General features: G+C 38.8%; 1 protein-coding gene and 1 pseudogene across 1 annotated transcript in view; both read right to left on the reverse strand.

The window, feature by feature from the left end:
- Positions 1–2,541, reverse strand: part of LOC116809413 (glutamyl-tRNA(Gln) amidotransferase subunit C, mitochondrial-like) — a 4,451-nt pseudogene extending 1,910 nt beyond the window's left edge.
- COPG2 (COPI coat complex subunit gamma 2) overlaps positions 1–15,483 on the reverse strand; it is a 164,476-nt gene that overhangs the window by 136,450 nt on the left and 12,543 nt on the right. The window contains exon 5 of the mRNA XM_032761744.2: positions 5,602–5,681. Coding sequence (XP_032617635.1) covers positions 5,602–5,681 — 80 coding nt within the window. The remainder of the gene's footprint in view (positions 1–5,601; positions 5,682–15,483) is intronic.

Consider the following 15,483-nt stretch of genomic DNA (forward strand, 5'->3'; position numbering starts at 1 on the left):
TATATATATATATATATTTTTTTTTTTTTTTAAGATGGAGTCTCACTCTGTCACCGGGCTGGAGTGCAGTGGTGTGATCTTGGCTCACTGCAATCTCTGCCTCCCAGGTTCAAGCGATTCTCCTGTCACAGCCTCCTGAGGAACTGAGACTACAGGCGTGCGCCACCACATCAAGCTAATTTTTGTATTTTTATATGGGGTTTCCCCATGTTGGCCAGGCTGGTCTCGAACTCCTGACCTAAAGTGATCCACCCCACCTCAGCCTCCCAAAGTGCTGGGATTACAGGTGTGAGGCACTGTGCCTGGCCTCAGGTAGCATCTTTATAGCAGTATGAAAATAGACTAATACAAACTCCATGGATATTTTTTCATAACACACATTTCCCATAAACTTTTTGAAGAACCCTCATAAGGCTGTTATGACATTCTTGTACAGTCTTTTTTGTGGCCATATAGGTATTCATTTTCCTTGAGTAAATACCTAGAAGGGGTATTACTGGTCACAGGGCAGGTATATAATTAACTTTATAAGAAACTGCCAAAACTTTTCTAAGGTGGTTGTATCATTCTACATTCCTATCTACAGTGTATAGGAGTTTCAATTGTTCTAAATGTTCAGTATTGGAATAGGCTTTTTTATTTTGGTATTGTCAAGCTTTTTTGTTTTAACCATTCTAGTGGGTGTGCTATATCTCATTAAGTTTTGTTTGTTTTTGTTTTTTTTTGAGACGAAGTCTCGCTCTGTCGCCCAGGCTGGAGTGCAGTGGCATGATCTCAGCTCACTGCAACCTCCGCCTCCCGGGTTCAAGTGATTCTCCTTCCTCAGCCTCCCAAGCAGCTGGGACTACAGGTGCCTGCCACCATGCCCAGCTAATATTTTGTATTTTTAGTAGAGATAGGGTTTCACCGCGTTAGCCAGGATGGCATTGTGATCCACCCGCCTCGGCCTCCCAAAGTGCTGGGATTACATGCATGAGCCACCGTGCCCGGCCTATCTCATTAAGATTTTAATTTGCATTTCCCTGATGACTAATAATGTTGAGAACATTGTGCTTATTGGCCATTTGCATATATTCTTTTGTGAAGTATGTGCCTTCAGATTTTTTTAATCTCCATGGTTTGTTGCCAAGCCAACAAATTTTCTATGCATACAGAAAGGTCATCTAGAATATTAGTTTTCTATTCCTGCTGTAACAAATTATCACAATTAGTGGCTTAAAACAACATGAATTTATTATTTTCAGTTCTGTAGATTAGAAGTCCAATATAAGTCTCACTGGGCTAGAATCACTGTGTCATTAGGGCTGTGTCCATTTCACAAGCAAAATACATTCATTTGTCCCCTTCCAAGATCCCCCCCAAAGTCTCAACACACTGCAGCATCAATTCAAAGTCCAAAATCTCATCTAAATCTCATGGACTCAAAAATCTCAATCTTATTATCAAAATCTAAATTTGGTATGGGTGAGACTCTTGGTATAATCCATCCTGAGGCAAAATTCCTCTCCATCTTTGGACCTATGGAATTAGAAAAGAAATCCCCTGCTCCCAAAATACAAGGACAGGACTGCCATAGAATATAGTTACAGATATTCCCATTCAAAATGAAAGAAAGTGAAAGGGAAGATGTCATTGGTCCCAAGTAATTTTGAAATCCAGTTAGGCAACCTGGAGTAGGTCTCTGCGTGGGCAGAATGCTGTAAAGTTCTCAGTTCCACCCTACTGGACTGCCCCTTTGCCCTCAGAGTCATCCTTCCTTTTTCATAAAGGGTAACCAGCATGTATTTAAAGCTGAGTAGTTTCATCGGCTTGTTTCCTGCCTGTAGAATTTGGGGCTCTGATAGCCTTCTTTCACTTCATCCTCTCGTTTCTTTTCTAATTCCATAGGTCTACAGATGAAGACAAATTTTGCTTCCTCTCTGAGTCTTTCACTTCATCCTCTCTCTCTCCCTTTGAGTTGCTGCTGACATAGAATTCTCAAAAACCTTGTGGGTCTACTGTATAAGTACAGAGACTCACTCCATTTGACAAAAGGCTCCTCCACAGATCTTGCCTAGATAATCCCATCTCTATTTCTGGCTTCTACTTAGATGCTAAGGGAATCTATGAGTCACACCCCTTGATCTCTTCAGTGTTTTGTGTGAGTGAATGCTCTGCCCTTTTCATCTTTCTGAGGTTTCAACAAAAGGTTGCACAGTGACTCCTTTGGCTTTTTCTTTAGAGCACATTTTCCTGACAGTGAAACTCCTGACTTTAGCACCCTTTGCCACTTGGGTAGACTAAGAATTTCCAAAATCATCAAGTCCTGGTTCCTTTTTGTTTAACAGGTCTCCTCTTGATTTATTTCTCTACTTTCAAATTTTACTATTAGTGGCAAAAAAGAAACTAGGCCATACCTTCAACACTTTGCTTGGAAATCTCTTCAGTTAAACATCCAAGTTCGCTGTTTGTAAGTCCTCCTTTCCACGTAAGTGCAGTACACAAGCCTGCTGAGCTTTCTGCCACTATAATAGGGATCCCTTTTCCTCCAATTCCCAACATTTTCCTCTGAGCCAGCACCTTTAATGCATTTCCACCATCTGTTCACAATGATTTAGGTATTCTCTAAGATGATAAATGTTTTCTCTATCCTGCTCCTCACTTTTTTCTATGTCTAATAGAGTTATTAACATTCATATTTCTATTGTCATGGCAATCTAGGCATTTTCTATCATGCACCTCAAAATTCTTCCAGATGTGCTCACTGCATAATTCCAAAGCTACTTCCACATTTTTAGGTATTTGTTTACAGCAGCACCCCACTTCCAGGTACTAAAATCTGCATTAGTCTTCTATTGCTGCTGTAACAAAGTACCACAAACTTAGAGAAAAATACAACATTCATTTCTTTCTTACAGTTATATAAGTTAGAAGTCCAACACTGGTCTCACTGGGCTAAAATCAAGATATCGGTAGGGCTACAGTCCTTTCCGGAGGCTAGGGGTGAATCCTTGCTTTTTCCAGTTTCTAGAGGTTACCACATTCCTTGACTCACGGCCCTCTTTCCCCATCTCCAAATCCAGCAACACTGCATCTCTGACCTTGTTTCCATTATCACATCTTTTACTGACACCTCTTCTGCATCCCACTTCCATTTTTAAGAAGTGTCATCCTTAAAGGGCTCACCTGAATGATACAGAATAATCTCCCTATCTGCTGTTTAGCAATCTTAATTCTCTTTTGCCATGTAATGTACATAGTCACAGGTCCTAGGAATTGGGACATGGACATCTTTGGGTCACTATTATCCTGCCTACCACAACTACTAATCACTTAAAATGAACTATTAATAGAAATGCACCATAATTCAAGGTAGCCTAGCAAACCTCAGAGGGAAGTATTGACAGCTAAAAGAAACAAACAAAAAACTCTCAGTCAATGACTAATTTATTTTAAAATTTTCAAAATATTAGTGAATCTAGCAATCTAACTGAGGGTTTTCTGTTTTGGTTTTTTCTTTTTTTACTTGTGGTAGATACCATTAGTTAACTAATCCAACACCCATTTTCAACCCCTTCCCCCTTTTCTGTCCCTAATACTTGGGCTATAAAATACTAAATACTCACTTTCCTGGCTTCCTAAGGATAGTAATATAACACAGTTGTGCCAAGTGAAATCTAAAAATTGCCTTGGGAAAAGATATTGCATTCCTGATAAAAGAGGCAGATGGTGTGGCCTTCCCTGGCTTCCTTCCCAGTACCCCTCTAGCCTTGAATGTGGTACACTGCCAGTAATTTGGGCATCTATTTTGCAATAATGGAGAATGTCCAAAGAATTCAAGAGACACTACCCTGACATTGCTGAATGACTGAGCCAACACCAGCTACTCTAAGCCTCTAGAATTATGGTTATATGAGAAAAAATAAACTCCCATCTTGTTTATGTCACTGTTTACATCTGCTTTTCTGTTATTTTCAGCTGAAAGCTTTCCTGATTGAAACTACATTCCACACTACTACTGGTTAAACACAAGCACCCTCCTCTAAACATTTATTATGTTATACAAACCCAGATTCACTTCATTAAGTTAAGGTAATTAAAAAGGCAACTATTTTAAAAATAATGTTTATTATACACTTAGAACTATAAATTATATATACTTATTCTATATATATATTATACTTATATATACTTATTCTAGGACATTTATATATATGTCCTATATATATATATATATATGTCCTAGACATATATATGACCAGTATATATAATTTATAAATTATATATACTTATTCTAGGACATTTGCAAATTATAAAAAGTTTAAAGAAAATAAGTATCAGCCACAATCCCAACCATCCAGAGATAAGTCTGTGTAACTTTTACCCATATTTTTAATATACATACCTAAAATGTTCTTTTGTTTTTTCTGAGACTGAGTCTCGCTCTGTCACCCAGGCTGGAGTGCAGTGGCACGATCTCGGCTCACCACAATCTCTACCTCCCAGGCTCCAGTGATTCTCCCGCCTCAGCCTCCCAAGTAGCTGGAATTACAGGAGCGTGCCACCAATGCCTGGCTAATTTTTTTGTATTTTTAGTACAGATGGGGTTTCACCATGTTGGCCAGGTTGGTCTTGTCCTGACCTCAGATGATCTACCTGCGTCAGCCTCCCAAAGTGCTGGGATTACAGGTATGAACCACCACGTCTGGCACATAAAATGTTCTTTAAAGTGAGACTATATGGAACACATAGATTGACTCCAACCCCCATTTGGCACTTTATGAAGACTTATTTATATCAGATGTTTCAAAAATATCTCCAGATTTTAAAATATTTTACAGTATGATAATATGGTTAAATAATTTTATCAATGGTAGACACGTAAGTTGTTTTGCCCTTTTTTCTACTGTAAATGGTGTTGCAACAAACATCAATATATATGTTTTTTCTGTGTTATGTCTGATTATTTTCCAAGGATAGTTCCACAGATGTGGCCTTACTAGGTCAAAGGGATAAAGCCTTTCAATTATTCAACAAATGTTGCTAAATTGCTTTCTAGAAAAATTGAATCAATTTATTACTCTGTCTCCTTTGTACAAGAGTATGTCTCCCTTACAAGTACTGAATGCTGCCTTTTTGCTTTTTTGCCAGTTTGATGAGTAAAAAATATTATACCTCATTCTTGAATTTTTAATTTATGTTTTTTGGTTACTAGTGAGAACGACTATCTAAAGACATTTAGATCCTTTATATTGGTTATTTGATGAATTATCACTTGTTTCTTTTTAAAAGTTCTTTATATATTACAGATGCTAGCCTTTGATGTATTTGTTGTAAATATTTTATTTCAGTGTACATGTTATCTTTTACTTTTTAGTTTTATCTATTTTTATGAACATTTTGATGCACTCAAATATATCAGTATTATCTTTTGTAACTTCTTCCTTTGCTTTATCAGATAAGGATGGCTTTCACATGATGAAAACATTTTAGAAAAGAATGCTTTAAGATATTATATTCTTTTAAATTCCTATTGGCTTCCTTATGGTCAAAAAATGAAATCAACAGAAAGCAAACAGCAAATATATAAGTATCTCATCTAGATTTTGACCATTCACATACCTGCTTGTGACAATTATCACATCCTCAGAGATGGTAGCCATTTCCTTGATGGTAAGGTAGCACATTCTCCTCAATGTTTGCTGAAAAATTATTTATAAAAGGTAACAGATTATTCATAAGGAAATGGTTTTTTAAATTATTTGAAGCGAGGACCCCAAGTAGATATATATTTAGAAAGATATTCTTTAAAAGAGTCTCATCTACCAAAAAAAAAAAAAATTTAATATTCGGGTGAGAAAATATTCAGAATACTAGTATTTCCTAAACACAACTGTTGCATTGACACAATAGGTAAAAACTTAAAAATTCAATTATATGGATCTTTCTACTGAGAGATACAAACTTAGACTCTGATAGCTTGAGTCCAAAGACAAAGGTGTTTTGTTTTGTCTTGTTTTGTTTTTTTGAGACAGAGTTACGCTCTGTTGCCTAGGCTGGAGTGCAATGGCGCAATCGTGGCTCACCACAACCTCCGCCTCCCGGGTTCAAGCAATTCTCCTGCCTCAGACTCCCGGGTAGCTGGAATTACAGGCGCTCGCCACCACGCCTGGCTAATTTTGTATTTTTAGTAGAAATGGCGTACAATGTTAATTACAGGCTCGTTCCTGGAAAACATATTTTTTAAATCTTAAAAAATATGTAGGGATAAATGTGCAAACTCTGCACTTTCCTCAGTTCAGTGTATACCAGCATTTTCTCCTGAACTCTAAATGAGATTTCTAGATGAATACCTGGATCCAAGTAAGTACTAAGCTAACAATGCTCTACCTACTCTCCCCGACTCAACTGGATCTCTGATTTATTCATATACTATGCATAAATGGGCAGCGGCCAGACACCAGGTTCCTCTAGTCTGTCCAGCCTCATCCCTTACCGAGTAACCTCAAATTTCTTTTAAGTAGAGAAACCCAAATACATCAGACGCAGCTCCAGAGTCCAAGCTATGAAGAAAACCTTGGTACTACTGAACCCATTAAGGAAAGAGAAGAGAGTGAGGACCCTCACGGTGATTAAACACAGAAAAAAACAAACAAACAAAAAACACATAGAAAGCCAGTATGGGCACACACATGGGGCAGATCAAAGCTACTATGAGAAGAAAACAAAAAATTAGAATCAAAATTTCAGGAACACCCCACCCCAATTTAAAGAAAAAAAAGTTCTGTGAGAAGAAAACTAGAGATACAAAAAAAATTTCATTAAAACACAAAAAATGGGGGCTCAACATTATTAGTCATCAGGGAAATGAAAATTACTTATCCATCGAAAAATTTAAACCACATTTCAGAAACTACCTCACACCCACCAAAATGGTGAAAATTCAAAAGACAAACAATACAAAATGTCGGCAAAAAATGTGCTCTTAACCACTAAAACATACTGCATAAACATACACAGAAATGCTGAATAAAAATCGGAACAAAAATTTTAAATGTGTAGCTAAAGACAAAATAAAGAGAAATTCACAGATGCTAGGAATGAACACAACCAAACATTCATAGCCACAGAAGAATCTTATTGGCATGGGATATAGTATCTAACGTCTACGAAAATGAGGTTCTAAAAGGTATATTCTTCAAGCACAAGGAAAATCATTCCAGATAACTCAGAAATAGAGCAAGGAATGAAGAGTTTTTAAAAAGTGCTAAAGACATGAGTAAGTCACAATGAACAAACAAGACTCACAAGAAAATGATGGCATAGAATATATGAATGTAAATGTGCATGTGTGTATGCATATATACACATATATATGTTGATATACTCATATATGTATAAGGAATCAGAGTATCCTAAGACTCTCGAATTTCCCATGAGTAGGGAAAACACAAAGTGAGTATTCGATTTTGATAAGTCAAAAACCCACTGCGATTTTGAGTATAAACAATAAAAAAACTTCCAAAGTATTATCCCACAGGTTGCTGATGCTCTGTTTACTTCTAGTCTGTCTTTTTTTCCTCTCTGCTTTATTTTGGACCACTTCTACTACTGTCTTCAATGACCCTGGGTTTTTTTATTTGCTTGTTTGTCCTACATCTCTAATTTGCTATTAACCCCATGCAGTGTAGTTTTCATTTTATATATTTCTTTTTTTTTTTTTTAATTTTTGGGAAGTGTATTTGGATCTCTTTGTATCTCTCTTGTTTTATGCTTTATTCTTTGTTATGCCTTTCTTTACACTCTTAAGCATATAGATCATGTTAATAGTTGTTTTAATGACATCATCTGCTCATTCCATCACCTTTACCATTTCTGGGTTTGTGTCTGCTGATCCATTTTTCTCCTGTTTATAGACAATATTTCCTGTTTATTTGCATACCTGATAATTTATTAGATGCTGCACATTGTGAAGTTTATTATTTTGGTGTATGATCTTAAATAGTATTGAACTCTATTCTGCCATGAGGGAAGTAATTACCCAGGACTAGTTTTTTTTTTTTTTTTTTTCACTTTGAGGCTTACTTATAGGCTTTTTAAAGTTTTAGTGTAAGGTTACAGTATATTCCCATTACTTAGGTAATAATTACTTATGCATGGTTTCCTTTTGAGAACTATACCAGATGTCTTATGCAATACAAGGTCTTTCCACTCTCACTGGTGGGAATACAAACTATTCTGAGTCCTGTGTTTTTCGGATTCTTCCCTTAGCTTTGAGTAGTTTCCTTTTTTACACACACAGATCAGTTTTTACTTAACCAAAGACTCCAGGGATAGTCCTCAACAGATCATGGAATCCCTCCCTCTCCTCCTTCCTTCTCTCCCCGCCCCTCTTTTTCTCTCCAGCTCCTCCTTCTTTGGTATTCTGCTTCACAAATTCGAGCTTTCTTGGCTCCCAACCTCCATTTGTTTTCTCAACTCTGAGAGAGAACTAGGCCTGTAATCTGTTTCTGGGCCATGATGTGGTACAATACTAGGGCTGACCTAGTTTCCCTTCTTCAGATCACAGTCCTGGGATGCCTGTTATCCAATGTCTGAAAACTCTTATGTCATAAATTTTGTTTGATTTTCTAGGTATTTATAGTAGCAGGGTAAATCCAGCCCATTTACTTTATCATGGCTGTAAACAAAACAGAAAAATGTTCTTACTATCAAAATAAATGGTAATTTATCTAGTTATTCTTTTATTATTAATTTCCACCACTATCCCACTGTAAATAAAGAACACAGTCTATATGATTTCAATCCTTTGAAATTTGTTGTGTCTTGCTTTATGGCTCAATGTACAATCGACTTTTTGTAAATGATCTTTGTGCTCTTCATTTACATTTAATGTGGATAATGATATATTTGAGTCTATATCTACCACGTCATTATATGATTTATGTTTGTCCTGTTTGATCTATGTTTCTCTTCCTTTTTTCCCCTTCTTTTGGTTTGATTTTTTAGCTTTTTTTTTCTTTTTGCACAATTAGTTTGGAAGAGAAAAATAATTAATTTTTAAAAAATCAATGAAACAGAAAGTTGGTTCCATGACAAGATCAATAAAGTTTATAAATCCCTAGACAAGCTTCCTAGGAATAAAAAAGAGAAGATACAATTTAGCAATATCAGAATGAAGGAAGAGACACCACTAAGGATTCTGCAGACATTAAAAGAATGGAGGAATATTATGAAGAGCTTTATGCCAAGTTCAACAATTTAACTGAAATTCCTTGAAAGATACAAACTACCAGAGTACACTCAAGAAGGCAAATAACCTGAATGGCATCATATATACATTTTTTAATGAAGTTAATTAACCCCGAAAAGCCTTCCCACTAAGAAGACAGCTGCATGGGCTGGGCGCGGTGGCTCACGCCTGTAATCCCAGCACTTTGGGAGGCCGAGGCGGGCGGATCACAAGGTCAGGAGATCGAGACCATCCTGGTTAACACAGTGAAACCTCGTCTCTACTAAAAATACAAAAAAATTTGCTGGGCAAGGTGGCGGACGCCAGTAGTCCCAGCTACTTGGGAGGCTGAGGCAGGAGAGTGGCGTGAACCCCAGGGGGTGGAGCCTGCAGTGAGCCGAGATCGCGCTATTGCACTCCAGGCTGGGCGACAGCGAGACTCTGTCTCAAAAAAAAAAAAAAAAAGACAGCTGCAATAGTGAACTCTAACAAACATTTAAGGAGATCACAAGAAAAAGGTCAATATATAAAAGTTCATTTAATTCTAGAGACTACCAATAAATACAAATACAAGAGCATCAAAACATACTATCAGGGTGGAGCCAAGATAGCCGATAGGAAGAGCTCTGGTCTACAGCTCCCAGCATGAGCGACGCAGAAGACGGGTGATTTCTGCATTTCCATCTGAGGTACCAGGTTCATCTCACTAGGGAGTGCCAAACAGTGGGTGCAGGACAGTCGGTGCAGCGTACCCTGCGCAAGCCGAAGCAGGGTGAGGCATTGCCTCACTCAGGAAGCGCAAGGGGTCAGGGAGTTCCTTTTCCTAGTCAAAGAAAGGAGTAACAGACGGTACCTGGAAAATTGGGTCACTCCCACCCTAATACTGCGCTTTTCCAACGGGCTTGGAAAACGGCACACCAGTAGATTGTGTCCCGCACCTGGCTTGGAGGGTCCTACGCCCACGGAGTCTCGCCGATTGCTAGCACAGCAGTCTGAGATCAAACTGCAAGGTGGCAGTGAGGCTGGGGGAGGGGCGCTTGCCATGGCCCAGGCTTGCTTAGGTAAACAAAGCAGCCAGGAAGCTCGAACTGGGTGGAGCCCACCACAGCTCAAGGAGGCCTGCCTGCCTCTGTAGGCTCCACCTCTGAGGGCAGGGCACAGACAAACAAAAAGACAGCAGGAACCTCTGCAGACTTAAATGTCCCTGTCTGACAGCATTGAAGAGAGTAATGGTTCTCCCAGCACGCAGCTGGAGATCTGAGAACAGGCAGATTGCCTCCTAAAGTGGGTCCCCGAACCCCGAGCAGCCTAACTGGGAGGCACCCCCCAGTAGGGACAGACTGACACCTCACTGGGCCAGGTACTCCTCTGAGACAAAACTTCCAGAGGAACGATCAGACAGATGAATTTGCAGTCTCACAAAAATCCGCTGTTCTGCAGCCACCGCTGCTGACACCCAGCAAAACAGGGTCTGGAGTGGACCTCTAGCAAACTCCAACAGACCTGCAGCTGAGGGTCCTGTCTGTTAGAAGGAAAACTAACAAACAGAAAGGACACCCACACCAAAAACCCATCTGTACATCACCATCATCAAAGACCAAAAGTAGAAAAGCCTACAAAGATGGGGAGAAAACAGAGCAGAAAAACTGGAAACTCTAAAAAGCGGAGCACCTCTCCTCCTCCAAAGGAACACAGTTCCTCACCAGCAACGGAACAAAGCTGGACGGAGAATTACTTTGACGAATTGAGAGAAGAAGGCTTCAGACGATCAAACTACTCCGAGCTACGGGAGGAAATTCAAACCAATGGCAAAGAAGTTAAAAACTTTGAAAAAAAAATAGATGAATGTATAACTCAGAAAACCAATGCAGAGAAGGGCTTAAAGGAGCTGATGGAGCTGAAAGCCAAGTTTCGAGAACTACATGAAGATTGCAGAAGCCTCGGTAGCCGATGCGATCAACTGGAAGAAAGGGTATCAGTGATGGAAGATGAAATGAATGAAATGAAGCGAGAAGGGAAGTTTAGAGAATAAAAAGAAACGAACAAAGCCTCCAAGAAACATGGGACTATGTGAAAAGACCAAACCTACGTCTGATTGGTGTACCTGAAAGTGACGAGGAGAATGGAACCAAGCTGGAAAACACTCTGCAGGATATTATCCAGGAGAACTTCCCCAATCTAGCAAGGCAGGCCAACATTCAGATTCAGGAAATACAGAGAACGCCACAAAGATACTCCTCGAGAAGAGCAACTCCAAGACACATAATTGTCAGATTCACCAAAGTTGAAATGAAGGAAAAAATGTTAAGGGCAGCCAGAGATAAAGGTCGGGTTACTCACAAAGAGAAGCCCATCGGACTAACAGCTGATCTCTCGGCAGAAACTCTACAAGCCAGAAGAGAGTGGGGGCCGATATTCAACATTCTTAAAGAAAAGAGTTTTCAACCCAGAATTTCATATCCAGCCAAACTAAGCTTCATAAGTGAAGGAGAAATAAAATACTTTACAGACAAGCAAATGCTGAGTGATTTTGTCACCACCAGGCCTGCCCTAAAAGAGTTCCTGAAAGAAGCACTAAACATAGAAAGGAACAACTGGTACCAGCCACTGCAAAAACATGCCAAATTGTAAAGACCATCGAGGCTAGGAAGAAACTGCATCAACTAATGAGCAAAATAACCAACTAACATCACAATGACAGGATCAAATTCACACATAACAATATTAACTTTAAATGTAAATGGGCTAAATGCTCCAATTAAAAGACACACACTGGCAAATTGGATAAGGAGTCAAGACCCATCAGTGTGCTGTATTCAGGAAACCCATCTCACATGCAGAGACACACATAGACTCAAAATAAAGGGATGGAGGAAGATCTATCAAGCAAATGGAAAACACAAAAAGGCAGGGGTTGCAATCCTAGTCTCTGATAAAATAGACTTTAAGCCAACAATGATCAAAAGAGACAAAGAAGGCCATTACATAATGGTAAAGGGATCAGTTCAACAAGAAGAGCTAACTATCCTAAATATATATGCACCCAACACAGGAGCACCCAGATTCATAAAGCAAGTCCTCAGTGACCTACAAAGAGACTTAAACTCCCACACAATAATAATGGGAGATTTTAACACCCCACTGTCAACATTAGACAGATCAATGAGACAGAAAGTTAACAAGGATACCCAGGGATTGAACTCAGCTCTGCACCAAGTGGATCTAATAGACATCTACAGAACTCTCCACCCCAAATCAATAGAATATACATTTTTTTCAGCACCACACCACACCTATTCCAAAATTGACCACATAGTTGGAAGTAACACTCTCCTCAGCAAATGTAAAAGAACAGAAATTATAACAAACTGTCTCTCAGACCACAGTGCAATCAAACTAGAACTCAGGATTAAGAAACTCACTCAAAACCACTCAACTACATGGAAACTGAACAACCTGCTCCTGAATGACTACTGGGTACATAACAAAATGAAGGCAGAAATAAAGATGTTCTTTGAAACCAACAAGAACAAAGACACAACATACCAGAATCTCTGGGACACATTCAAAGTAGTGTGTAGAGGCAAATTTATAGCACTAAATGCCCACAAGAGAAAGCAGGAAAGATCCAAAATTGACACCCTAACATCACAATTAAAAGAACTAGAAAAGCAAGAGCAAACACATTCAAAAGCCAGCAGAAGGCAAGAAATAACTAAAATCAGAGCAGAACTGAAGGAAATAGAGACACAAAAAACCCTTCAAAAAATTAATGAATCCAGGAGCTGGTTTTTTGAAAAGTACAACAAAATTGATAGACCGCTAGCAAGACTAATAAAGAAGAAAAGAGAGAAGAATGAAATAGACGCAATAAAAAATGATAAAGGGGATATCACCACTGATCCCACAGAAATACAATCTACCATCAGAGAATACTACAAACACCTCTACGCAAATAAACTAGAAAATCTAGAAGGAATGGATAAATTCCTCGACAAATACACCCTCCCAAGACTAAACCAGGAAGAAGTTGAATCTCTGAATAGACCAATAACAGGCTCTGAAATTGTGGCAATAATCAATAGCTTACCAACCAAAAAGAGTCCAGGACCTGATGGATTCACAGCCGAATTCTACCAGAGGTACAAGGAGGAACTGGTACCATTCCTTCTGAAACTATTCCAATCCATAGAAAAAGAGGGAATCCTCCCTAACATATTTTATGAGGCCAGCATCATCCTGATACCAAAGCCTGGCAGAGACACAACAAAAAAAGAGAATTTCAGACCAATATCCTTGATGAACATTGATGCAAAAATCCTCAATAAAATACTGGCAAACCGAATCCAGCAGCACATCAAAAAGCTTATCCACCATGATCAAGTGGGCTTCATCCCTGGGATGCAAGGCTGGTTCAACACACGCAAATCAATAAATGTAATCCAGCATATAAACAGAACCAAAGACAAAAACCACATGATTATCTCAATAGATGCAGAAAAGGCCTTTGACAAAATTCAACAACCCTTCATGCTAAAACCTCTCAATAAATTAGGTATTGATGGGACGTATCTCAAAATAATAAGAGCTATCTATGACAAACCCACAGCCAATATCATACTGAATGGGGCAAAAACTGGAAGCATTCCCTTTGAAAACTGGCACAAGACAGGGATGCCCTCTCTCACCACTCCTATTCAACATAGTGTTGGAAGTTCTGGCCAGGGCAATCAGGCAGGAGAAGGAAATAAAGGGTATTCAATTAGGAAAAGAGGAAGTCAAACTGTCCCTGTTTGCAGATGATATGATTGTATATCTAGAAAACCCCATTGTCTCAGCCCAAAATCTCCTTAAGCTGATAAGCAACTTCAGCAAAGTCTCAGGATACAAAATCAATGTACAAAAATCACAAGCATTCTTGTACACCAATCACAGACAAACAGAGAGCCAAATCATGAGTGAACTCCCATTCACAATTACTTCAAAGAGAATAAAATACCTAGGAATCCAACTTACAAGGGATGTGAAGGACCTCTTCAAGGAGAACTACAAACCACTGCTCAATGAAATAAAAGAGCATACAAACAAATGGAAGAACATTCCATGCTCATGGGTTGGAAGAATCAATATCGTGAAAATGGCCATACTGCCCAAGGTAATTTATAGATTCAATGCCATCCCCATCAAGCTACCAATGACTTTCTTCACGGAATTGGAAAAAACTACTTTAAAGTTCATATGGAACCAAAAAAGAGCCCGCATCGCCAAGTCAATCCTAAGCCAAAAGAACAAAGCTGGAGGCATCACGCTACCTGACTTCAAACTATACTATGAGGCTACAGTAACCAAAACAGCATGGTACTGGTACCACAACAGAGACATAGATCAATGGAACAGAACAGAGCCCTCAGAAATAATGCCGCTTATCTACAACTATTTGATCTTTGACAAACCTGACAAAAACAAGCAATGGGGAAAGAATTCCCTATTTAATAAATGGTGCTGGGAAAACTGGCTAGCCATATGTAGAAAGCTGAAACTGGATCCCTTCTTTACACCTTATACAAAAATTAATTCAAGATGGATTAAAGACTTACATGTTAGACCTAAAACCATAAAAACCCTAGAAGAAAACCTAGGCAATACCATTCAGGACATAGGCATGGGCAACGACTTCATGTCTAAAACACCAAAAGCAATGGCAACAAAAGCCAAAATTGACAAATGGGATCTAATTAAACTAAAGAGCTTCTGCACAGCAAAAGAAACTACCATCAGAGTGAACAGGCAACTTACAAATTGGGAGAAAATTTTCGCAACCTACTCATCTGACAAAGGGCTAATATCCAGAATCTACAATGAACTCAAACAAATTTACAAGAAAAAAACAAACAACCCCATCAAAAAGTGGGCGAAGGACATGAACAGACACTTCTCAAAAGAAGACATTTATGCAGCCAAAAAACACGTGAAAAAATGCTCATCATCACTGGCCATCAGAGAAATGCAAATCAAAACCATAATGAGATACCATCTCACACCAGTTAGAATGATGATCATTAAAAAGTCAGGAAACAACAGGTGCTGGAGAGGATGTGGAGAAATAGGAACACTTTTACACTGTTGGTGGGACTGTACACTAGTTCAACCATTGTGGAAGTCAGTGTGGCAATTCCTCAGGGATCTAGAACTAGAAATACCATTTGACCCAGCCATCCCATTACTGGGTATATACCCAAAGGACTATAAATCATGCTGATATAAAGACACAT

The sequence above is a fragment of the Hylobates moloch genome, unplaced genomic scaffold (genome assembly GCF_009828535.3).
Source record: "Hylobates moloch isolate HMO894 unplaced genomic scaffold, HMol_V3 SCAFFOLD_1, whole genome shotgun sequence".
NCBI classification, from domain to species: domain Eukaryota; kingdom Metazoa; phylum Chordata; class Mammalia; order Primates; family Hylobatidae; genus Hylobates; species Hylobates moloch.